Source organism: Chaetodon trifascialis, chromosome 10, assembly GCF_039877785.1.
Source record: "Chaetodon trifascialis isolate fChaTrf1 chromosome 10, fChaTrf1.hap1, whole genome shotgun sequence".
NCBI lineage: Eukaryota > Metazoa > Chordata > Actinopteri > Chaetodontiformes > Chaetodontidae > Chaetodon > Chaetodon trifascialis.
The window spans coordinates 3664374-3691425 of NC_092065.1; the positions used below are offsets into that span (position 1 = coordinate 3664374).

The 27052-nt window shown below is 43.3% G+C and overlaps 1 protein-coding gene across 7 annotated transcripts in view; it reads right to left on the minus strand.

Moving 5' to 3' along the window:
* Nucleotides 1–27052, minus strand: part of plekha7a (pleckstrin homology domain containing, family A member 7a) — a 136714-nt gene that overhangs the window by 89812 nt on the left and 19850 nt on the right. The window contains exon 1 of one of the 7 annotated variants that reach the window (XM_070972134.1): nt 26189–26433. The exons of 5 other annotated variants lie outside the window; for them this stretch is intronic. In XM_070972134.1, the coding sequence (XP_070828235.1) occupies nt 26189–26340 (152 nt within the window). In that variant the 5' untranslated portion in view covers nt 26341–26433. Of the gene's footprint in view, nt 1–8338; nt 9313–26188; nt 26434–27052 lie in introns of those variants that run through there. One more of the 7 variants, XM_070972136.1, reaches the window with a different exon arrangement.

The window sequence follows — 27052 nt, forward strand, 5'->3', positions numbered from 1 at the left end:
TCTGCGGCAGCATTTATTACCCAAGAAGCAAATGTGCCAATAAACTGAGAAGATTCAGAACATAACACAGCAAATCAGGCAGTAAGAAATAAAATCCAACCTTGCTTTGAATCTCAAGTTGCACATACTCTTTTTTTAATTTACCAGATACAAAAGCCCAAATCTATATTTAGAGGCAACTGCTGCTGAAATATTAAAGTATGGACCTCTGTGGCAAAAATCATGTATACAATGGCACTTTATGCCTCATTAGGAGGTGGAGAGAGGAATCCGGTCTGCCCACTGACACTGAGGAGAATCACTCCAGTCCTGCTCCGGCCCATGCTTCCCTCGCCAAGTCCACCGAGAATGACGCTTCTTGTTTAGAGCTGCCAATGTGGGAAGTGAAATACATGCATTGGAAATGTGTTTAGGTTGTCCCACTTGTCTTACTTAACTGTTTTCTTTCGCAGTTTTTGCACTTAACGCCTTGCTGCTGTGCCAAACACACAATGGTGGGCTTCCCAAAGTCACACATAAAAGTACGATGAGTAATTGTTTAGAAAATCTAAATGTCTAAAATCAATTCTTTAACCAGACTTTATAATATTTTTTGTAATAATTCTGTTGAATTAAATCTACAACATGAGTCATCAGTGAGTCATGAGAGTTAAAAGTCCCACAGACATGACACATGACAACAGAGGTTTTTAGCCACTTTTAGCTGGAGTGATGAGTTAGCTGTACTATGGTGTAGTATAGGTGTGATGGTGGTGACTGTGCTAAAAATATTCAGTGAGGAGCAACGCTGAGGACTGGACAGCACTGGGAGACATCAACTTTTAAATTATCTAAAGTAAAGAAATGTAATCAAGCCAGCCAGCGGGTGGGTTTATGTCAGTGATCCCCACCCACTGAGTCAATCTGCATCAAAAAGATTTAACAGTTGGGCATAAACAACGTCGCACGCCAGATCTGAATCAAATGTGTACTCGCACATACTGCAAACACATGAACATTTAAATTCCTTTAACGGGGTCTCTTTAAGGTCAGGTGCAAAAATAGGGACCTGTCCAGAAAAGCACAAGTGATGCCTGATCACACCTGAACCTCCACACTGCTTACTTTGGGATTAAAATCTGCAGACTTTGATGCAATTTCTTCTATTCTTATTTAACTGTTGCTCAGATGCATCTTTGTCTTTTTCTGCTCTTCCAGCTGTCAGTTATTTTGTTCTCTATGAACAAAAGATTATTTTATAATACAAACTTTTGAGTGGTTGTGCATATCAAATGACATAAGACACCACCAGTCTGTCTTCTGGTGCTGACGGTAACCACATGGTGTGGAACCTGTATATGTGTTCCTGCATGGCTCCACCTCTTCATGCATGTACAGTGGATTCTTTGATTACACACAAAGCTGTCTCAGATTAGGCAGGGATTAGAGCTGTGGTGCCCACGCGGACTGGGCCAGCTGGGGAGTACCGTGAGACCTGAGAGACTGAGCGAGCTCAAAGGGTTTCAGTGACAAACAGATGGAGAGCGGAGCAGACAGCTCTGGATGGAGATAAGGTGCTGTTTCTTCCCCAGCCCTCATCACTGCATCACATAATTTCCCCTGAGTGCATCGACACATTATCATCCTAATATTGAAAATTGCTGCTTTATATCATAATGAAGCATCTAAACAGAGAAAAATCTCCTGTGCTCCAAACTAATGGACTTTGCACTTGGGAAAAAAATGGAGATTAAACAGGATAAATGTGCACCCAGATATAGAAACCTGAATGAAACTACAGAACGTTAAATACTGACTGCAAATAAATAGGAATGCTCTACTTAAATACACTTCTGCGCCATTAACGACCTCATTAAAAGTTTCAGGTATTGCTCAGATGTGATGAATTTCTCAGTCAGTAATGTCATAAAATTCTAACAAGAAAAGAGAACGCTACATGGACTAAACTTGTTTGTATCCAGCAGTAACATTATCATTCATGTTTCTGGCCACCTGGTGAATACTCAGCCTCTTTAAGCTCTGTTTTTGGTCTCACCTCCCGGCTCTTTAGCTGCTAAATGCTCCACTAAGCTCACCAGCGAGATGTCAGCTGTGTGCAGTTAACAGCGTGCCGAGGGTTTTTGGGCTGATTCCTCTATAAAAAGCTGCAGAACCAGACAGCTGAACAATGAGCTGTCACTTGCTTTATTAAAGCGCCGTGAAGTCGAGGGGAGCTGCAGGTTTGGGTGTTAATTCCCAGCAGGTTCACCATGACAATGGACCAATTTTACATTGAGTGAAAATATTGACCTAAAAAAGGCAAGGCCCACTTTCCTCAAACTCAACAGTGAAGTTCCTGATCATTTGTTGTTGCCGTTACACCTTTGTGCAATAAAAACTCGCCAAGATTTCCTCATTTGTGGCACTGAGTGGTGACTCGCCAGTGCTGCAACAAGTCAGACGGTATGAACACAACACATATGTTCACCCAGACAAGGACCAAAACTCCTCCTGGGCTTGACAATCTTAGTGACTCTGACTCTCTCCTACCTTCTGAGGCTGAAACAGAAACCCCAACAAACCCCAGTGCTCGCCATCTCTGCTCCTCTTCAACTCAGCCAAAATCAATAGACATGAGGCCTTTGAAGTCAGCAGCCTTTGGAAGGTGCTCCAGGCTACGGTCTGTCCATCTGCACTTCACCGTTCGACTCTAATGACAAATATCCTGCAAGATTTTAGCTGCAGTTTTATGGGATGGTGGAGATATTTTCTCATCTCCTAATTCAAGCTGCTCGTGTTCACAGCTGCCTTCTATCCTCTCAGCCCTGATCCTCTCACTCCCGCAACAGCACCCACACTACATTTAATGAGACCAACGTAAAAAAAAAACACAGATTACACTCAACACCAGCTTTCAGGGCTGGATTTAGAAACCAAACCTTCAGCAAAGTGTCTGCGACACCGCTGAAAAGAGACAACAACTTTACTTTGCATCATTTCCTCCCACTTCTCATGAATTAGGCAGGTTGAGACAAGGACAAGTGGAGAATTATAAGAAGGATGACATTTGGACACAGTGTCCCATCTAAGAATGTCAAATGAGCTTGAAAGGTTGGACATCATACTAATTCACCACCCAGGACAAGCAGAATATACTGTAGACAAATTGAGTTAATCTGACTAATGACCACTGGGAAATTGCTGGCATTAGAAATACTGTCAGCAAAGTCTTTTAGATTTTAATTTGAACTGAGTTTGCACTGTTCCCCTACAGGCTGGGACAGGTTAATGAGCCTTAAATATGATAAACACAGCAAAGCCGCTGCTGATATGTCGACAATGTGGAGGTGCAAGCTATTCATCCGACGCCATCCAACGACAACAATATGACACCATGGAGCTTTCCCGCCTTTCTGGCTGTTCCCAAAACACCAAGCAGCTTTAGTTTCTACAGAGAAGCTGGTAAACAGTTCATATTGTGAGACTGATACAGGTCTCCATTGTGTAAATTCACAATCCGATGATTCTTTGTCTAGAATGCACCAGTTATAAGGTTATCATGATGAGGATAATATCTTAGTATTCCGTGTATAATTATGTAAAAATCACATCTAAACATCAGACATCCACTGTTATAAGTTACAGTTTTTCATTAGAATTCAAAATTATTTCTTTGGACAACAATTGTTTGGAAAATTACAACATGATTAGAGCTACAATTCACAATAATTTCATTAGTTTAGTCCATAAAATGCCAGTAACCTGCTAAACTAAATTCTGTTGCAGTAAATTGCTAATCACTCATTCACAGAGCCAAGCTGAAAATATATTAAATTTTAGCTGTTATTTTCTGAAGCATTCCAGCACTCTTCAGATCTTCTATCTGGCTCTGGAGCCAGTTTGTCCAGGTTTCCTGTTCACATAAGAAATCTAAATAATTGCTCTGCTGCGGTTGCTGACTTTGTCCTGAAACCTGACTGACTTCAACAGTTAACCCACCATCCTTTTACCACATCACCACTGTCACAGACACACCACGCTGTCAAAGAAACCACAGCCACGTCAGCTCCCTCTCTTTAGCGCGGTCCCACACGAGTCTGTCGCGGTGACAGCGCGCCACTCTGTGACATAAGGGCACCCTCCCTGAGAGCGACTTGTGGGGAATTCATTTTGTCAAAGTGTCAGTCGCATCAAGCATCCAGTCGCAGCAGTGTGTCAACACTCAGGAGGAGAGGCAGCTGACTGACACATTCTTCCGGAGACTCTCACGATGGGATGCTCGGTCAGATGCTCTGACTGTGCAGCGCCCTGATCTCTGCACATTTCCTGAGGCATTCAAGTGCGTGTGGATACCAGAGTGGTAAATCAACTTCTGGGCAGATTTAATCCTATTTTAGCATCTAAGATTTGTTTAATCTACTTTTCTGCCTCAAGTTTGGCTCAAAGCTGGAGGCAGGACCATTTCCCCTTTCTTTGTCCACAAAACAACATATGCTGCAACCCTCAACTGTCTAATTTTCAGTTTTTGCTAGTTGGTAATGTGAAGTAGGACGCACTCTTTTAGTACTTTAAACAGAGTGCGCACCAATACCTCGGTCAGATGCTGTCACGAATCACATACTGTACAGTCTACTGACCTGTAATAAGGGGGTAGAGCGGTCATCTGCCAATCAGGAGGTCGGTGGTTTGATCCCTGGCCTCTGCCTTCCACATGCGGAAGTATCCAAGATACTGAACCCCAAAACTGCCCCCGATGCTGCGCCATCGGTGTGTGAATTCATATGTACGTCGCTGTGGATAAAAGTGTCTGCCAAATGACTAACTGTAATTGTAATAAAACAGAGCTGCATTCATTAGCAGAGGAACAATGCAAAGAGGCTGAAATGTGAAAAAGAGTTCTACAAATTATCAGGATCGTCAATTTTAATTCCACAAGATATTGTACGAACAGTCAGGGGCATTTTCTTCCAAAGTGTCGATTAAGTTATTTCCGCTCACACTCTCCCAGTCATTTCTGCTGTGCCTTCAGGTGAAGTTTAACGCTAAAAGCTCACCTTCATTCCCTCACCGGCAAAGAATCCTTTTACGCAGATGTATTTCATGACCAAAACTGAAGATGACAGGGATAGCGCCACTGTAATAGATTTTCTTCGTGCTGAGCTTCATTTGTCAAACACATAATTCAGACCACGACTGGAGATTAGCGGGCCATCGCGCACTCTGCCAGCTAAATATTTGAGAGAGGTTAAGATGGTTCTGAAGTTAAACCGCAGTCAATTATGAGTTGTTGAAAGTTGTATTATGAAGTGATTGTGTCTGTGTGTGCACAGGTGTATGTGTGACAGAGCACACTTTATGTGTGTGCACGTGCATGTGTGTGTGTATAGAAATGAGGCAGACAATCTGCTCAATTCACCCCCTGCTGGGCCACCAGACCAAATCCATTTACATCCTTGAGCCGCTGTGAGGCTGACAGGCCTGCACACACACACACACACACACACACACACACACACACACACACACACACACACACACACACACACACACACACACACACACACACACACACTACAGTATATATATAGTTAAGTTAGCGTAAATTCCTCCCTGAGGTGTGCACACAGAAACACACCTTTGTGGCATCTGAGTAACTTGGCACATGCAGTGAATGTGTGTCATGACCTTTGTCACCTCTCACTCTTTCCATGAACTCCACAAAATACAACATGGCATAAATACACACTGAAAAAATACTCTCCGATCCTTTTATTGAAAGGTCAAACACAGCAGCTACACCCACTCAGAAACACTCAGTTCATTCATCCTCCACCTAAATACTCAAACACACACACACACACACACACACACACACACACACACACACACAAATACAATCAATACTCTGAGGCAAACACACGCAGGCCCTCATTAAGCTTTCACGCTCACCTCATGCCTCCGTGGCTGGCTGACGCTGCTGGTTTATGCTGGATTAGCGGACCAAATAGCAGAGCCTCGAGCAGCGAGCTAACACCTTGTCATTTGAGTGCAAACACGTTGGATTAAGCAGACGGATGGGGGCGGAGACTGACAGTGTCAAAGACGAGTCTGTTGACAGGTGAGGTGATCATTAACTGGAGCAGCCTCCACTGGGCCTTCACAAAGTCCACAGAACGAGCTTCATCTCATTGCCAATGCGTCTGTTCCTATAATGTAATGTATTATTTTTTCATGGTTTGCTTTATTGGGCTGCACGGTGGAGCAGCCTCACAGCAAGAAGGTCGCAGGTTCGATTCCCGGGTCGGGCCTTTCTGTGTGAAGTTTGCATGTTCTTCCCGTGTATGCGTGGGTTCTCTCCGGGCATTCCGGCTTGAGGTGTACCAGGGTGTACCCCGCCTCTCGCCCGTTGACAGCCAAGATAGGCTCCGGCCCCCCCGCGACCCCGAAAGGGATAAGCGGCATAGAAAATGGATGGATGGATGGTTTGCTTTATTATTAGAAAAGTAGTCTGAATTACATGAGCAGCGTTTGACAGTTTTATAGAGAGGCTCATAACAAAAACGGTTATGCCACTTTTTATAATTCTGTTGTACTGACAAATGCAATTTTGAGGCCTTATCACTTCTTCCTCTAGGAGAAAGAAAGATCTAATTTCAGTGCGGCCTACTTCGCATCCTATAAAATGTTCCCTTAACACCTTAACTGTAAACTAAGAAGCATTTCCCCTCTTTTGTCAGTGAGATGTAGGCGCTGATATTTTGCTCAGCAGACAATCCTCCAATATGGAAGCATGTGCAGGTGAAGAGAAAATCCCTCAGAGGACTGTAAATCTAAAAAGAGGATTAAAAATCAAGATGAGAAGATGGGAAACAGGGCAGAAATGACATTGAAGCAGCAAGGAGGAAACCAATTTGAAAAAAGAAGCACTGAAAAAGGAATAATACCGTCAGTAAATAGTTCATCTCCTGCAGCTATCCGGTTTGTTTCTGCTGAATCTTAAGCATGTTGAACATTGGATTTATGCAGAAAAATGTCTCAATGCATGAAGTGATTAGGCTACAGGTGGAACATTCATAGCGTGAGTCAGAGTACTTCACCATAAGAGAGCAGAGTGGGAGTGAACAGCAATGGGTAGTTTGTTTTGAAGCTTTGGGCTATTTCCTAGATTCCTGTGTACTCTCTCCCTTTCTGCCATGAGCTGGCTGATCTGGCAGGTCATTGACCTGCCCAGTGGTCTGAGGGATGACTCACTCATCAGCTAAATCCCTCTCCCCCTGAGTGCAGACCACCCCGACCGCTGCTGCTGCTGCTGCTGCACCAGCACCAGCACCAGCAAATTCACCTCAACTCTGTGCACAGCACGAACCACGAAGCTCCTATAATGCATGCAACATACATACGCACTGGTTATATGTTTATCATTTATCATGTGATTAATTTTTAAACTATGTCCTCATTATGCTCAACCACACAGGGATTGCATTAATAACCAGTACTGGTGAATCAGTATTCTGGTGCTTGAGCTCCAGCAGCCTTTAGAGGTTAGACACTATTACAGTATCTGACAGAAAAAGAGGCGTAGGCAGGGGTCTGTTCTCCCCTCAGGGGATGAGGATTGATGGTATTCATTTGAGACTGGGTCACATCTGAAACCTTGTGATAAATGTAATGATGTCATTGCTGCTGCTGCTGCTGGGGGGGGGGGGGGGGGTCACAATGGAAGAGGACTAGCAAAAATCTTATGTAATCTGCTTTAATCAGGTGTTTTCAAGAGAGAACAAACAGGTTAGATTTGTATTTCATTTCTGTATTTCAAATAGTATTTTCAAATTTCCAGCTAATAAGCTCTACATCCTCACTGCAGGGGTGTTTTCAGGTGGCATGATGACAGTTCAGTCCATGAACACAGCTTTACTCTACAGGACTAGTGTCACACTGACCAACAAACCTCACTTCTATTATTCAGCACAGGTAAAACCGGTTTCCTGTTTCTGTGAAAGCCGGGCACCAAATGAACATTCCTGACAAACCAGTTTGGTCACAATCTCTGCTTCAAAGAAGACTAAACCCACAAACACCTTGTCCTACTTTTCAGCGAATGAGGATGCATTAAATCAGACCCACTGGATCTAATGAACTGCCCCTAATGGCAAGACCAAGTTTCCTAACAGCGGGCCGAGCACTAACCCCTGAGGGACACCAAAGATGGAAAATAACAAAATAAAACAATGATTTTTTTCTCAGTGCAAAAACAATAAAAAATCTAACCTAGAAAGCTAAGAAGCCACTTCAACAAGCGACTGTAACCACTCGGAAAGCAGAAGCAGAGTCTGGGTGCGTGTTGGTAGTGATAGCATACCTGCAGGGAGCATGGTAGAAGGGATAACCAGGGTGAGGTATGTGATTGCAGTATCCAGACTGATTCCACATGGTGCTTCTCTGGTTCCACGTGATGACAGTCCACAAGTGCCGCCGCCGCCGTTTCTTTCTTTCTATTTCTAGTGCTGTTGAAACGCAGGCCACTGGGAGTCACATTAATCAGCGTCTCTTCTCCCGTCTCTTGAGTGGTTCCATGGGGAGAAAATGGGAGGCGGTGGTACGTTTGAGAGCGAGGACCACTAAGACGATGAGGTGAGAAAATGAGTCAGGAATGATGATGAGTCCGAACAGAGAACGAATGATGTCAGGTGAGTCAAGTCTGGTGCGGTTTGCACACCTGCAAATGAAGTCTGCTGCTGCCGCCCCCCCCCCCCAAACCAACAACGCCGCAGATACTCAGCCGAGTCTCAGACGACTGCCCCAGGTGAAGTCTGACATCACAGGATACTCCTTTACTCCTGTCTCAAACCACTCATTTTCCCCCACGGCTCAGGTGTAATCAGGTATAACAGATGTCTTTGACGTTAACCTTGCAGAGCTGTATCTTTTGCCTGTTAAATCATCTGTAATGCGTGTCTCCACCTTACACTTCAATGATTCAGCTCATACTTCCAGGGTTTCCAGCCTCTCCAGCGCAGATGTACATCAGTGTTCAAGACAAGCAGCAGATTTCAGAGACCTCCGTTCCTCCAGCAATCTCTGACGCTTAATAGGAACTGTTTATGTCTTCTACACGTGCAGTACATGCTCTCCAAAGTTCAGAGGCGCCACAAATCCATCTCTTTTTGACATGTGCAGGTTAAAATCCACAGTCCTCACGTCCCTCCGCTGTATCTAGTTTATCTCTGAGGTAGCCGGCTCCGGCACAAGCGCTTATTTCCCCAATCACAGGCTTCCTGCCAGCTCTCCAGCCTCACAAAACGGCAGCAGTGCACAGAGCTGAATGACCGAGCATACTCACACAGAGAGAAAGGGATAGAGAGAGAGAGAGAGAGAGAGAGAGAGAGAGAGAAAGGGAGCGGGGGGAGAGAGAGAGAGAGAGAGAGAGAGAGAGAGAGAGAGAGAGAGAGAGAGAGAGAGAGAGAGAGAGAGAGAGAGAGAAACAGAGCGGAGCTACATTCCTTTTCCCGCCTCATGCTCATCTGGCAGGATACACACAGCTGAGAGGAAGAGAGAGAGGTAAAGTGTGTGTGTGTGTGAGAGAGAGAGAGAGAGAGAGAGAGAGAGAGAGAGAGAGAGAGAGAGAGAGAGAGAGAGAGAGAGAGAGAGAGAGAGAGAGACTATGTGGGAGTGAGGAGAGAGAGACCATGATGGTGTTTACATGCACACAAAAAATGTGATCACAGTGTAATTGAAGAGCAGAACATAAACCACATGAACACCTTCACTTCACCTTTGCCAGGTCAATTACGATCGTCGTCACCTGTGGTTGTAACCAAAGTAAAGTATGCCAAGCGCTCGGCTTTCGTAAACTGTAGCCAGAAAGAATACGCGTACGCCTTAACTGCATTTCTTCAGGAAGTGTCTGAGTAATTTGTGCATGTGTAGGTGCTGACGTAGAGGATCAGGAAGATCTGTACTTTATTTCATTAACACATTCTAACCCAGAAAAAGGGTTTTTACATTTCACAACAGAAGCTAAAGTTCTCTGATGTTAAACGTTGTCTTAAGACCAGCTGCTGCAAATCTGATCAAATGAAATGAATCATGAGTCCAACCACACATTAGACTTCAGCACATTTTGCTTCCTCTGTATAACAAAAACAGTGTTGAGGTTGTACTCACACAACTTAAAATAAAAGGGTGATAACTCTGATTTTGTCTAATATAATTCATAACTACAGTTGCAACTACTGACTACTCCCATTACTGATAAATCTGTCAATTATTTTCCTCAATGAATCAATGAACTCTTCTGTCTATAAAATGTCAGAAACTGGTAAAAAACAAAACAGAAAAAAAACAGCCCTCACAACTTCTGAAAGCCCCAACACAAAGTCTTCAATTTGCTTGATTTGTCGAAAAATGCAAAGATATTTAATATTCATGTCCCTATCACAAGTGAGAGGCTGGGTTATTAATCAGCAAATCATTTCTGCTTTAGTCTTAACAGTGCAAACAAACATTCCATATGTTAAACATATATACATATATAACATATATACATATTATTTCATGCTTGCTTTGGAAATGTAAAGTCAATAAGAGCCCTTGAACATGCAATAATAATGCCATATATGATAATATCATGATTGTGTTATTGCAGAGCCCTAAAAGCAAATGGCCCAGCTGCTTATCTCAGCAATTCAAATACTCACGTTGTTGAGTGCGTGTGAACACAGGCGTCGTGGAAAAGGCTGAAAAATGGACCAAGCAGCCAGACAGATAAATAGAAGGAGAGCAAACAGCAGACACAGACGGTCTGTTTTAGGTAACAGCAGGTTATTCACAGCAGCCCACAGCCCGACTCCAAACCTCACAATCAGCACATGAAGCCTGCAGGTGAGAGGTCACCTCTGTGCAGCTAAACAGAGATGTGCTGTCTCCCCGGAGAGGTGGACTACTCCAGTGCCCTACTAAGCAGAGCACTGCTGTGACCCCGCTCCAAGGACGACTCCGCCGCACCTGGGGAGAGGCCGCGAAGCTGGCGACATGACAGCTTCACTCACCGCGGGTCAAAGTCCAGACGTGTAATCTGGTACAAAAGATGCTTTGCATAGGAGGCAGTGGCTCGAGATGCTAAAACCATGTAGCCACTGGATTAGCTAACGAATAGCTGCTTTCCTTTTTGTATTCACTGGTGGGATTGTGACTGATATTTTGATAACGAGGCTGTTAATTGGTGCAGAAGTGTGACATGAACTCTAATCAGATGATACGTGGAGATGTGAATGTTTACTGGTTGAGTTTCTCCCTTTAGAGCTCATTCACATATGACATCCTACGCTCCGTTATGACACTCTTACTATCATCTTGCATCACTGTCCCGTGTGAAGCGAAAATCCCTCGTCTTAATGAGAGCGAGGGCTCATTTCTCAAGTCTGTGGCATTCACAATTACAAGAAACTGTTTCCAATCAGCCATGGAAAAACACCAACGCAGGCAGGGAATGTTTGCTCACGACATTCATCAAACACTAAACAAACTTTTATCAAAAGCACCGTGCAGTTCTGACGAGTGTCCACTCCACGCAGCACTCAGCTCGTTTAGTCATATGAAAACAGATTAACGACGAGGTGCTGATGCATTTGGAGCTTCACTTGCTTTTCACAGCAACTCAAATCAGAGAGAAGTTAAAGTCAGAAGAGCTTTCATCACGCCGATCAATTTGTCAAGATCAAAAGCAACAAAGAATAAGAGCACAGACAGTGAATGAGTCCCCTCACACCATGGTTTCAGGAGATGATCAGCATGATAAGAAAGTTTTTTCTGACTTTTTTCTGACTTTTCTTTAACCTCATCTTTTCCCTGTGAACAACAGTTTTATCTCCAGCTTTGAAAATCACTCACACATAACAATCTGAAGATGCACAATCTGATTGATAGCCTCTAGAGCTGCAAAGATTAGCTGATTGGCAGGAAGTTGATATTTAATCTGGAGTTATTGATTTGATAAGTGACAGTTCAACTTAATTTTCAAGCAAAAACAGCAAACATTATTGTTGTAGCTGCTAACAGATGCTTTTTTTGGTCATGGTCACACACACACACACACACACACACACACACACACACACACACACACACACACACACATATACGGGAGTATAAACATGGATCATTTTAATAATTTCAAACTATGTCTCACTTTTTTAGATTGATCAATTAACAGAGAAAATTATCAGCAGATTAATAAAAATAATTGAGTTCATAACCAATTCTGCTAACATCCTGCTTCAACATTATAACTGCATGATACAGTGTTTGATTTTGGGACAAATGTTTGATTAGTGCCACTAGTTGGGTTAAAGCCTGGTTAATATTCTAACTGCTCAATGGGACACCTTTTGCCAAGTGATGTGTGAGGTGAGGCGTCTCAGTCTCACATCCCCGTCTGGTGACCTCTGACATCATCCAGACTTGATTCACAGAGCCTGAAGGAACGTCAGCATCTGTGGCGTAACTGACTGGTTATATCAGGCGTCTTTGCTGTGGTGAGAGTGCAGGAAGAGGGAAAGCAGGGAGGGGTAGAGACAGAGGGAGGGAGGGGAGGAGGGAGGTGGCACAGGATTGGGAGAGATGAAAACAACAGCAGAGGTGGGAGGGAAGGAGGTGGGCCAGTCCGTCTCCTGCTGTTTGTTTGTGTTGTGAAATTTAATTCCAGCACAATCTAACCAGGGCTGGGAAACACAGGGGACCCTGCCCCTCTGTTTTCGCCATCCTCCCCTGTCTCTGTCTTGAAGAAGCAGGTGGAGGATCCACCTCTGCTCACCCATCCACCCCGACGACACACACACACACACACACACACACACACACACACACACACACACACACACACACACACACACACACACACACACACACACACACACACACACACACACACACACACACACACACGTACAGCGGCTGTCATACTGCAGACAGCTGTGTTGAATCATTATGTCAGTGGGTGAGATGGCAGAAGTGTGACTCGCCTGTGGTTCGGCTTATCAGGCTCTTCCAGCCTAAACCCCTTCATAGCCGCTCGCCTTGAAATGCACATAAACACATACGCGCAGACACACACACAACCTCCCAACACACCTCCGCCTCCCTTCACCCGCCGTCAAGGTCACATCTGAGCCCATACTTCTGAAAATCTTTAAAAACAACACTCACCTGCAGCACCCTTTCCGTCCCTCTCTGATTGCAAGCCACCCAACAGCACGGACGCAATAAAGCTAGTCGCTGATCAATACTATTGATTTAGTCATAACTTGAGAGTTCTGGCTTTAAAATCTCACTCTACTTCTCTGTTTTGGAAGTAAAACCTCCAGGACCTGACGGTTTCAATAACAAATGACAAAAGACTACACAAACAGAAGGCGACAAACTAAAATCCAACTACATACTACATACTAAATACAACTGCTGAGAGCAACATGGAGACATACCTGACAGGACCACCCCGCACCTGCAGCTAAGAACGTCAAATTTTAGCTTCTGCAAACTTTACACAATTACTCCCACTACCATCTTAGAAAGTTTAATTTCGTCCTCTCCCACACACACACTTCCTCTCGAGCCAAAAGGAGATACACTCTTACAATCTCCAGCTCCCTCGCTTCCTCCAGCTTGCCTGCGCTCGGCCTCCGTCTAGGAGAACTCCTTGTTCGTTTGCTCAGGACACCCTGATCGATCATTCGGCCGGCCAGAACTTGGGGAGGATCGGCTAATGGCGCGAGCTGCATGTGCAGGGATGAAAAATGGGCAGATCTGATCAGAAACAATCTGCCAAAACAAAGTCTATTTATGCGACTGCAGAAGCGTGTGTGTGTATGTGCGTGAGGATGGGGTGGGCACATGTGTTGTAACTGAGCGAGCTGGATGAACACCTCCTGGTAGATATACTATTATCTGGCTCATAAAATTCAAGAATGTGCTCGTCTGTCTTGGCAGAAGCTTTGCCGGCTTGGATGACGCAATAACTTGTGTGTATCTACGTGTTTGTGTGTGTGTCAATATCCCCGGGGATCTTTTGATCCAGATTCTTCAATCTTCAGTCTCTCTCTCTCTCTCTCTCTCTCTCTCTCTCTCTCTCTCTCTCTCTCTCTCTCTCTCTCTCTCTCTCTCTCTCTCTCTCTCTCTCTCTCTCTCACACACACACACACACACACACACACACACACACACACACACACACACACACACACACACACACACACACACACACACACACACACACACACACACACACACACACACACACAGAGTCCTACTATTAATACCCTTCCTCTGAGCTCTTTCCTTTCATCATGACTTGAGGCATCACGTCTCCATCTCCACCAGCTCGAAAATGACAGCACAATTAGAGGAAATCTTTTATATGCTGGATCAGATCCAGAGTTAAGAGGAATGCAAAGACGCTTTCTTCAAAAGATCTGGGTTGACTGGATTTGATTGTCTCCCTGATTGTCTCTGATTAGGATGGCACGCTTTGGTGCTGAACAACAGGAGTCAAACAGAGATCCACGCACCCCTAGGCACGTCTTTGCATTATCGAATCAAACACTGAAAGAATATTAAGAGGAAATGAGAAAACATGTCTGTTGGCGATATTTTAGCTGCTGTCGTGACCACCACATGTCATTTATGGGACCGCGGCAAAGTAGAGCTGAATGGTTTTGGGGAAATAGCTGGGTTTTTTGGCCAAACATAGCATTTTCAATTTAAACTGTCATTATTTCCTAGAATCTAGAACTCCAGAAGTGTATTACTGGCCCAAAAACTATTAAACAAGACGAGTGTGTACTCATCCAGCACAGACCTAATCCAGTTTCTACATGAAAAATGTGATGCACTAATGGAGCTGCACTTCAGATTAAACTTTGCTTGTTTTCATGCCAGAGGTCTGCTGATTTAGGATATTACTACAATAGTCATACATTCAATACTGTTAAAAAGTAAAAGTAAATTTTGAATGCAAGTACACAGTTGTCAGCGGACACTTATGATGCAACCTGCTGTTTAGGATGTTAGCTGCTTGAGCTAATGTTAGCTTCACAGACTGACAGGAAAATGGCTGTGGATGCACTGGATGCACTCCTGGGTGACACGGAGAGGAGAGTATGAGATAAAATCTACAACTGCCATCTAAATCTTTCACCAGATTGTTAAAACTCTCCCAATAACGTGATTTGATCACAGGTCTTGCAGTTTTGATCCTTCAGGCTGCAATATGAACTGAAGAAAGACTTCTTGTTTCTCATTTTAGGAGATTAAAAGGAAATGTAGTTTAGCTATGTAGCTTCTCTCACCGTCTCTGTCTTTCTAGGTCTGACTGCCAGAACTTTACTTTACTGCACATGCAAACACTGACAACCCCCATTGGTATGCAAGGCAGACATGCACGATCCAGAATAACACTGTAACGCTCCTGTTGAGAACATCAGGCCGCTGCAGCAGGAAACAGTAATGAGATAAAACATGAGAAATTCAATCTAAACAGCAGCACATCAACGTGTGCATCGTGTGAACAAACACAGAATAATTGTATACTGGCATTGCGAATGTTGGCATGCATGTGTGAAAGTAATGGTTTATTATGTATGGACTATCATAATGAGATCAGCTGCTGGCACAAATAGCAGGCTAATGTGCATCATATTTATCCAGTCCAACACACAACGCTTGGCTCTGAAAAAACACACCTCTTTATTAACTGAGAAACTAATAGGAAAAGGAGAGAAGCCACACGACTCTCCTCTTTTGTAAATCAGAGCACATAAGCTCATTCTCCCCCCACAAAGAGGCTCAGGTTCAAAGACGAGTGGAGGATTTCACTTTTCTCCACACCAAAGAAACAAGTCAAGAATTTTTCATTACACTGTGAGACTTCAGCAAACATGAGCAAAGAGATGTCGTTAATGCACTAAGTGCTCAGAGCACCTCTCATTCCACGGCCTTGTCCTTTTCTCTGGCTGTCACCCAGAGCTTGACTGATTGGTCTGAGTTTAGACTGACAGGTCGTTAACTGGGCACCACAACATCCTGATCAGCTGTCTGAAGGCCAAACGCCCCCCAGCTCAGACTGTTGGTGCAACTACAAAACTAAATCTGGTGTCACATCGAATTTGAAAACGAAAAACTTGTGAAAATATGAGCAAACAGTAACAGAACACCCTATTGATCCTCGCATGAAAACTGTTTGTTTGTAGGGAGCTGATGGGGACTTAAAAACCATTTCTGACAGCTTATCTTAAATAAACATGTGCTACATGTATGAATCAAACCATGGATGCTATTAACTAATCAATGATTGATGAGCCCCTTTCTGAATATAAGTATTTGCACTCAACTCAACTGTATTGTCTCTGAATAAATACGCTTCAACGGAATTTTTCAGCTTTTTGTTCTTGTGTGTATACAAATATATAGTTATAGCATGTCTGCTTTTTCAGTTTTTAGGAAGTGACAGCTGGACAGAGACAGGAAGGGCAGAGGACAGAGAGGGGAAGACATGCAGCAAGTGGTCTGGGCTGGAATTCAATTCAGTGAATGAATACGATACTGAACAATCTCTATTCTATTAACCCAAACCCTACAGGGTTTGTGTACTGCTGTCTGTGTCCTCTCTAATGCTAAGTCAGCAATCCTCCACAATGTGGCTATAAATAACCAATTTACTTGGCTTGTTGTTCAAAAACAACTTATTATTTTTATTATCTCAACTCATTTAAATAGAGATTTCATGAAAGAAAAACACAAGCAACAAATTGCTGAACTATTCCTTTAAGTATGTCAGTCAGGATATGGTTATCCTAGCTTAGCAGCAAGACTGAAAGCAGGGGGAAACAGTTAGCCTTGCTCTAATAAAATCCATCAACACCTTTAAAGATAAATTATTCACACGCAGTTAGTTTAAAACAAGGTACAATAACTATTTGGGGTGTCAGGAGAATCCATTATCCATCTACTCATGTGTGACTTCAATGACAAATCAATACCTGATCAGTTACCACGGCCAATAACCAGAGGGCTGCTTAAAATGTGCATCCCTTGATCAAATCGCTTTCATTTTCTTATTCTTTACAGTATGGAGGTTAAGTAAACACGACTTACAGAGTTTTATATTCTTTGGGTGACAACAGAGGAATGACAAACGGTGCAAAGCTGAACAAAACCAAGAACATCCTAGATAACAACAGGGTCACACGCCCCCATCAGTGAGTGTTTGCTGGGTCGGCCTCATGCATGCGTATCTATGACCCTGTAGTTCTGCTGCAGACGGAGCAGCAGAGCCATCACTGTTCAATCTCATCTCTTCACATCACCCTCTGTCACCTGAACCATTTTCATCGCCTCATTTCGCTCCTCTATTACCTCTAATATGATCTTAACTCGAAGGGAGAAAAAAAAAGTCCCTTCAACCTCTTTCTCTTTTGTAGCACCTTTTCCTAAAAATTATTTTACCAACACCTCTGGTCATAATTCTAGTCCTACTGCCAGGGCAATTCAGCTCTATTACTTGCTACCACGGTCCTGTAATTTTACTGATATTACTCAAATTAAACTGAAGTTAATCTTATTCCACTGCGCTGTTCTATGATGCACTGCCTGTGAGTGTCAGCTAATAGCTCGAATATGAAAAATCATCCTTAATAAGAGGCAGGCATTCAAATCAGGCTGTGAACACCACTGCTGCTTCAGTTCCAACAATGATTGCTGAATGAATATTGTCTCAGTAGGCCAATGGAGAGAAGAAAACAAAAAATGAAGATTCATTAAGCTCTCACACTGCTTCCCAACCCTGCAGCGTCATCTGAAAATCATGCCCTACAGTGTATTTGATCTGCTCCAGATAAGAGCATCTCAAATTGACATAAATTGCCATCTATTAGAGTAATTTTGCCTCTGAGCTGCGACTATATGGTACCACATTGTATGCATCTCCTTTACTCTGGCTTCTGAACTGGATTCACTTGGATCCTGATTGAAATGGTAATAACCAGTCCCTTGCCACTTCTCTGTGACTGAGGAATGAGGCAGCTCAACCTCCCCACCCAAAAGTGACCCCTTTCAGTTAGCTTTCAAAGGGCCTTGACAGTGAATGGCCCGACAGTTACTGCCAGCAACAGAAGAAGAGCTCACTGTCAGTCCATCACTGCTGGTGGTGACACCAAAGGCAAATCAAGGTTATACTTTACTGTTTCCACTTAAGTGTGAGAACACGTCACTGAGGAGGCAGATGTATAAGGGCGTCATCGATGGAGCAATAAAACAGGATGACTAAGATAAAAACACAAGGCGATTCACTGCTTATGGAAATGCTCTAAGATTCAGGTATTTTGGGAAAATGTAGTTAAATGTTTATCATGGATGGTTAAGTGTAACATTCCTTTGATGTCAACAATCTGTATACTTGGAATATACCCCAAAGACTTTATTAGAACAACTAAGCAATCCAAGATGATTGACTTTGGACTTCTCCATGCAAGAAGAGTGATTGCACAATATTGGAAAAATGTAGAATCACCATCACTGGCAATATGGAAGAGGGAGCTGATGACTTGTCTCAGACTGGAGAGACTGACATACATTGTATAAGATAAACAGGCGGAGTTTGTTTGTGTTTGGGAATCATTTATGTCCCTCTTGACCAATGAAACGGATAACACTGACTGAAAAACAAGTTATGTAATGATCCTGCCTTTTATTTTACTTTATTTTATTTTATTTATTTTATTCTGTTCCAGCTTATTCTTATTTATTTATTTTAATTTACCCCATTAGTTTGATGTCTGTTGTCACTGTCCTTTTTTTTTTGTCTGTGTGAATGTGTGGCTGAGGGGATATATATATATATACATATATAAATGAAAATGTTTGTACATTCGACATTAGGTTAAAGTTTAATATGCACTTAAAACTTCAATAAAAATATTGTTAAAAAAATGCATAAAGTGAACAGAGCAGGAGTGTTGCAAAATAACCACAAAATAAATAAACTCAGAGGTATATCTCAGAAAAAAAACATGTCTTAGCCTTTAGTTTCTTACAAAGTAGTTAGCATCTGTGAAATGGTCTCATTTTTTACTCCTACTGACTGCGCGCTGTCAGGAGGCCATTTCTGCCTTGTTGTAATGAGGCATTCAAAATTACAAAACGGTCAACGGAGAATTAGGCCTAAACAAAGTGGGAGTGCTTTCAGTGGCATTCAGCCTCAGCAAAGCCTTTCGCTTTGGGAGAAAACAGGGAAATTCTCCTCCACATGCTCGTCTTGCTCTCATCGCCTCCCCCATTGTTTGCAACTGTCACATGATCATACAGAGAAGGTCAACAGTTGACTTTAAATGACAGGTAAATTGAAAGAGCAGAACTGCTGAGTAGAGAAGTCGTGGTCCATTGCTTTAAATGTCTCCAACGGTTGCTAAAAGACCAAGAGCGCAGAAAAGGACATCTGTGCTTTCTATGAAAATGCCAAAGACTGAGACAAATGCACATCTGTAACATGCGGTGAAAATGCCCTCTGCTGCATGCCAAGCCAGTCAGATAGCTCACAAAGCATAGTCTAGGACACAGAAATGACCAAGCGTGAAGCAAATGCAATTATACCTTCATTCTTTGAAAGCCTTCACACTGTTAAGACCTTTAGCTGTTAAATCACACCATTATCAACAAGTTCACCACATCACTTTACCAAGGACATCATGTCCGCAGGGACGGAACATGATGGTATGTTCATCACAGTCACCTTCAGTTAGTACCGTGCACTCAAAACAACCCTGTAGACTTTTTCTGGCCCTGAGTTTTGCCTCTCAGGCCACATAAAGGCTGCTGAGACTGTGTGCTGCCTGAAGCCAGAAGGCATGCCTGCAGACATTACTCAGGGTTTAAAAAGGTAATACAAACTTCTTCTGTTTTTATTGACAGCAAATGTTCAGTAGTAAAGGCAGTAAAGCACAGAGCTCTCTGAGGGTGATGATGATGATTCAGGTTTAATGCATTAAGAATACAGAGGTATTCTGTTCTGTTACTGTGCAATTATTATTAAAATCTACTAAAATTATAATTATTATTAAAGCACAATAGAGAGAGAGTGAAAGTCTATGGTGATTAATACCAAAAGATATTAAAACAGCCAAAAGTGCCAATGCTCGAGTGTTGCAGAGTCCAGGTTTCGTTGCATAAATTACTTGCTCACTGCTGGTGGCAAGTTTTTTATTTCTCTATTACATTTCCAATTCGCCACCTCCTGTGGGCAAAGAAGTGGCCACAACAGACAAGATAGATGGATTAAGACACACAGAGTAAACCTCCAGCACCTCAATCAGGAAAATGGGATTTTAGTTTCAAGTTTAGGGTGGGAATAAAAATAAAAAACTGGTAGAGCTTTGAGTGAAACTCATGTGTAACTTCTATATATCAATACACAACCAACCAATTCCCCTACTCGTCTACAGAAATTGACCTTTTTCTGTCATCTTACACATGAATTTCATGAGCACCAGTTCAAGCCAGTTCAGTTCAAGAGTGCAATGGAATGCTAATGACCATTTGGTTACAAAACACAGCATCTGTACAAACACTTTGCATTTATGATTACAATTAGCATGAGTAACAACCAGTTAGGCAGACACATTATGTCTGGACTCAGCATCAGAATGACTGGCCTGCTTTTCAAAGTAAAGAGGGGAAAAAAAGCCTTACACGAGAAAACAGATGACTCTGAAATGTAGTTCAACAACAACCTTAGATCCAACTCTGCTTCAGTGATGTGCACTACATCAATGCTTCTTTGTGTCCACAGTGTCCTGCTGTCCAAAATCTCCAGCTGGGGCGTGCATATCTCAAAAGAATGATCAATGATTAAAAGGCTGAACTAGATTTTGCATCATTGTGTGTCTGTGTCATCTTTGAATAACAAGTTGGATGAACAGAGGAGCAGGCGTTGTGCTACAGCCGAGGCAATCAGGCAGATACTTGCTGGGTTGAGCTCCTCCATGCCAGCCCTATATACACATATGTACCATAAACCATAGGGTGTAACTTGCAATATGGTATATTTCACTGGTACTGCAACACCTACTGCTACATGCTGTCCAGTAACATGAAAACTTCTCTTCAAAACATATTACCTCCCTTGTTCTGAGGTGTAAGAACTATTCACAAATTGGAAAAAACAAAAAAACAGGAGATTTTTCTCTTTCACTGCCTCCTGCCACCATGTGTGTTTTATGATTACAATACCCCAGAGACCTGGACAAAAGCAGTCCTTTTGCCTGTGGACTGCTTTTTACTGCTAACCTGATTCAGTCACACACACACACACACACACACACACACACACACACACACACACACACACACACACACACACACACACACACACACACACACACACACACACACACACACACACACACAGTGCTTGGCGGCAACCAAACAGCCAATTCACTACCTGAATACCAAACAGGCTGACCAATGGGAAGGCAGCCTGTCAAGCTAAAAGACTGACAGAAATGTGAGACTGTCCCAGTGGCTTGGCAGACTATTTTAAACTATGTACAGGGATTGAATGGACCAGAAAAGTCCACCTTTACCTCCTGTGCAGATTTTGTGATACTGATTTAAACTGAGAAAACACTCATCTGATAACCTCAATCAGCTGAGCGGCATGAGTAATTTGGGGTTTCTACATTTGCTTTATCAATATCAGTCTGCCAGCAACAATCAAACATGTGTGCTTCCTCTCACTGAACTGGACTCTCTGTAGAAGTGACAACTTAGTAACTGGGACAGCTGGTGGGAACGCACTGGTGTGATCCACTGGACTGGCACTAGTACTGGCATCATTAAGTGGATCAGGTATCATCTATGTCAACAATCTGTTTTAAATATGCTTTTTTTTTTCTCAGTTCAATTATAAACTTGAGTTGACTCTGCGTTATTGTTGGGTTCCATTTTATTATTATTATTCTAATTGTCAGATTGTGTTTGTAGTCCTTAAATCACTTAATGTAACGAACAATGTATATACCACCCCCATCAACACTCGAGGAAGTAAAAATTTGGAAGGGAAGGGCCTTGTGTCCAAATATTATAATATGCTGGCCTCATGTAGCACCGAAACCATCCATCCATCCATTTTCTATGCCGCTTATCCCTTTCAGGGTCGCGGGGGGGCTGGAGCCTATCTCGGCTGTCAATGGGCGGGAGGCGGGGTACACCCTGGACCGGTCGCCAGCCGATCGCAGGGCACATACACACAACCATTCACACTCACACTCACACCTAGGGGCAATTTAGAGTCACCAATCAACCTAGCACCGAAACCACCTTAGATAAATTGGATGCATGGAAAATAGATATTAAAGATGATATTGATGAGGCTGGTTGGACTGATGTATGTCTGAAGGCACAAAACCAGACAATAAATACAAGGTATAAACTACTTCAGTACAAGTGGTTAATGAGAATGTACATAACTCCTGTCAAACTGCATAATATGTCTGCCAGTATACCAGATGTTTTCGAAATGTTTAGATGAGAAAGGAACTTTACTTCATTGTCTCTTGGAATGCCCAAAAATTCAAATGTTTTTGAAGAATGTTATTAAGTGTTTATCAGAGATGTTTAATGTCAAGATCCCTTTGAATGTTAAATTATGTATACTTGGAATATATCCAAAGGACTTTAAGCAGAATTCAAGACAGACCAAACTTCTGGACTTTGGACGTCTTCAAGCTCAGAGGGCTATTGCATTACGTTGGAAAAGTATGGACGCTCCATCACTGGAAATGTAGATAAAAGAGCTCTCGAGCAGCGTTGGACTGGAGAGACTGACATATATTGTCAAGGGCAAACAGAAGGACTTTGTTCAGCTCTGGGAACCATACATGGCTATCATCAGGGACATAAATATGGACCTTTTTCTAAAATGAAACTGTGGAAATCAACACTTTGTTAAATTATTTTGTCTACTTGTCACCTAGTTTTGGTATGGTCAGATGGTGTGGGTAAGTGTGTGTATGTGGGATGAATGTGCGTTCATGTTACTGACTGTTTTGGTTCATAAAAAATGACAATAAACGTATTGTGAAAAAAGCAAGTTTATCATTATAGCTATGATGTTATCTTACCTAAAAATGCCTCCATTTGATCGCACACAGCATTTGCAGATTTGATCAGCAGATACCCTGAACTGAATCTGCGCTGGGAGAGAAAACATAAGGTTGGTGCAGCCGTGATAGCAGCACTCCAACTGGAACTACGGCTTTTGTTTACAATTTTATTCTTATTGTTGAGATTACTTCGTTTTCTGCCGACTGTGATCTTAAAGCATATATCAAGTAGGAGGAATCAGGATTGATGGCCAAGCAAGAGTTAGAAAAACATATCCACACTTCTGTTTGCGCTGGGTTGGATGACTGCATCGATCATTTCTTACTGCTGGCCTCCCCAGAGAGCTCTCAGACAGCGTCGGCTCGTTTAGTATTTTAAAACTGAACACAGACCAGATATTATCGTGTCACAAATCTTCCCGTTTATGTATCTCTGATCGCTTTCTGCATATGAACCTTCTCAGCCTGTCAGGTCATCTGACAGAAATCTGCAACTTGTTCAATGAACCACAAACAAAGCATCAAGCAGCATCATCTACTTGTGAAACACAGAGCTGCAACAAACGTGGAGGATAAAAGACTTGATCGCTTTTAACAGCAGCTTTAAAGCAAATATATATCCTCTCCATTAATTTAGACTCCAGCTGAAGCTCTTGGACTGTTACCCCCCCTCGTCTGCACTCTGCACCTGCCTCTTTTTATTTCTGTGTGATGTCCTTTTATCGGCTTCAATTTATGTTTTGAAAGTCTCACGCTGTATTTTCTATTAAACATCTTTTATGCTGGGTGAATGTCCCTTAATTAGCCTTTGTGTAGGTTATGTGTTGTATAAGTAAATTAGCCTTCTGAGAAATCAGAGGCTGAGCTGGTGAAGTTGATCTTCCGCAGGAATTCAGCAGCGCCCACGCATGAGGCAGACTACAGTGGGGACTTTGTTTAGACGCTGGAGTGACTGCATGAACAAATCTGACATCTAAACAGGTTAAACCCTTCAGGGGGACTTAACGACATCCGGTTTCCACTTCTGTCATCATTAAATCAATATTATTACCGCGGGTGAGTCAGAAGGCTTTACAATAGGGCATCAAAGGTGGAGGAATATGAGGCATCAAAGTCCTCCCCATTGTGATTTTGTGGTAACAATCAACAGCGTCACATCAGAGGAGCATTAAGTGGCTAAATCCTCCTCCTGAATAACTGACTACATCTCCAGATACAAAAGCAACAGCCCTCCACCCATGACAGACACTGAGGCTGACAGAATTAGATGCCTCCAGAGAGCGACTGCCACCACCAGTACAGGAGGAAACGCACCGAGAACAAAGTGCTTCCAGTGTCGAACATGAAACCGCCGCGTCGTCTCGTCACGCGCTCAGTGCTGCAGGTTTAACCCAATATTTCTGCTTTCATGCATTTTCATGATGAAATCAGAGAACTTCAGAGCGGCGCCAGGCAGACAGTTGGAGTAAGAGCACAGTTTTTAGCCAAAATCATATATTTTTAAGTGTTCAGCCTCATGTACTACCGAACGCCTCCATCCTCTGAGGCTCTGTGGAAAGGTTCTGTCAGCCGAACGCCTACAATGTAAATTAGGTTTGTGCATGTTTGTGCTGGATAATATTAAGGCAATAACTGAGTAATAATGGCGGGCCGAAGCCTCTCCTCTGCACCTGAAGCTTCTCTGAGGCTGAATAACATGAGGGGAACATTTTAAAACCCAACACACAGCCTGACAACAGCATTTGATAAAGTTTACAGAGCTCAGTTTTTATTGACTGTGGAAGAGAGACGAGGCTTCTGGAGACTACGCGGACGAACTGAAAAGCAAAAAAGAAATTTCAGTCTCTGCTCAATTTTGCCCAAGGAAGAGCAATATTGATTTGGTGGATTTAGGTGTTCCTGTAATTTTGTCTACCCCTCTGTCTTAGACTTTAGATGTTGATAACAGCACACAGTATAAGACAATGGAGAGAAAGACAGCCTTTGTCCTCCATCTACATTTCAACCTAAAAATAGTGGCTTAGTTTGCCTTAGTTAGCCTCTCAGCACAGACCTGCATATTTACGTGTTCAGCTTTCTGAATGTAAAGAGTTTGATGCAAATCCTCACACAGGTGTTTTGAAATTCAGATTGTTTCTGCGGGCACATGTGGATATTCAATTCTTAAGATTTCATCTGGCCCGCATTTCTTCCCTCCATTAGAGAGAAAATGCCATCTATTTCTAAGCAAAGCGTTAGTTTGGGCATCCAAGCATTGAAAAGACTGAAGTGCAGTTTCTCTGATACTTTGTCAGGTTCTGCCTGGATTTAGGAATAAAGTCACAATTGTTTGCAAGACACTGGGAGATTAATGTAGTAATAATCTCTCATTTGTGGGACATTACGTCCTCTCCTGTCATCCCTGTTTCAAAAGTCTCGCTCGTGTCCCACAGCAGGAGGAAATCCACCTTCTTTATGGTGTGAGCAGCTGAGCGAGGCTGAGGAAAGTGCTGAGCATGCCGGTAAAGCTGTCACACCGCTCGTGTCGGGCTGAATTAATCTTATGTTTGCATTCAGCTGGGGATCCGTCTGAGTGTGTGTTTACAGTAAAACCCCTCCCTGTCAGACGCAGCCACAACTGGTGTGTGTGTGTGTGTGTGTGTGTGTGTGTGTGTGTGTGTGTGTGTGTGTGTGTGTGTGTGTGTGTGTGTGTGTGTGTGTGTGTGTCTGGATGTGTCTGTGTTAAGTCGTGCACATTTGGAGCCATGTTACGCTCACGAACAGACACACCCACATATTACACAGTGTGTCTCTGCTTTTCTGTCTCTTGTGTTCCATTTCAATCCCATTAAGCCGACAAACTACGGCACACACAACTGGTTTTATGACGCGTCGTCCGGGGGATGTACTGTACCGAAGGTAACTGTGTTTCTCTCGGAAACAAAGATGCTAGCGAGCTGTAATCCACTTCATGATCCTCAGACGAAGCTCCATACGGGCGCTCCATGTGCCATCAACCTGACATTACGCCTCCACAGGGGTCAATGCTAGGCAGAGGTAAGATTTATTATTTCCTGACATACCTGGTGTCACACGTCAGATCCCACGTGGAGAATTCATGATTATCAAGGTTCGTGACCACCTTGGCCGTCCCCGGCCAGGCGGCGTGCCGTTTGATGGGAACCAGCTCGTGACCGGCCTCCCGTGTGGGGTCACGGCTGCAGCAGGTACCCATCCTTCCTCAATGAAGGGCCTGTTTGCTGGATGACCAAAGACTTTATCTCTCTGAAACTCCACTTACAGTTGCTGGACACTCTTGATTTAGCCTCTGTTTTCCTGTTAAGGTAACTCTACTACAAGCTTTCACTGCTGTCTCGCCGATGGCCGTTTTGTCTTCACGCTCAAATTTTACATTCAGGAGAATCTGAATAAAAAGTCACTGAGAAGCACAGGAGCAAAGCGGTTCATTGAGGCTCTCTCTTCCACTGTTTTCAGAAGCTTAAACGTCTGTTCTCTTTCCTCAGTCCTTCCCCTGTCCTCTCCGTCTCTGACCTCCCCAGCACTCCTCACATGATTTCTCTCTCTCTCTCCGAGCTGCACTGCTGATGTTTTGGTGGCCTGGCCCCGGCAGCCTCGCCCTCATCCTTACACTGATAGACGTGTTACTGTCTCCCACGAGCAGCCAGACTTTAAGAGCCACAACATTGTATTAACCATCTTGTTGTTCCTCTCACTCGCTGTTTGCATCTGTGCCCTTCAATCCCTCCTTTGTGTCCGTCCTCCTTTGCTCAGTGTTGGACACAGATGGGCCCCCCCGCACTTTCCACTCTCAAGCTTTCCTTTTGGTTCGTGGACAACACTCATGCAGAGAAGAGCGCGACAGGCCAGTCCTACGCTGTGGAGATGTGTGGGCGCTACATTTCATGCATTTTTCTATCTGAAGTTTG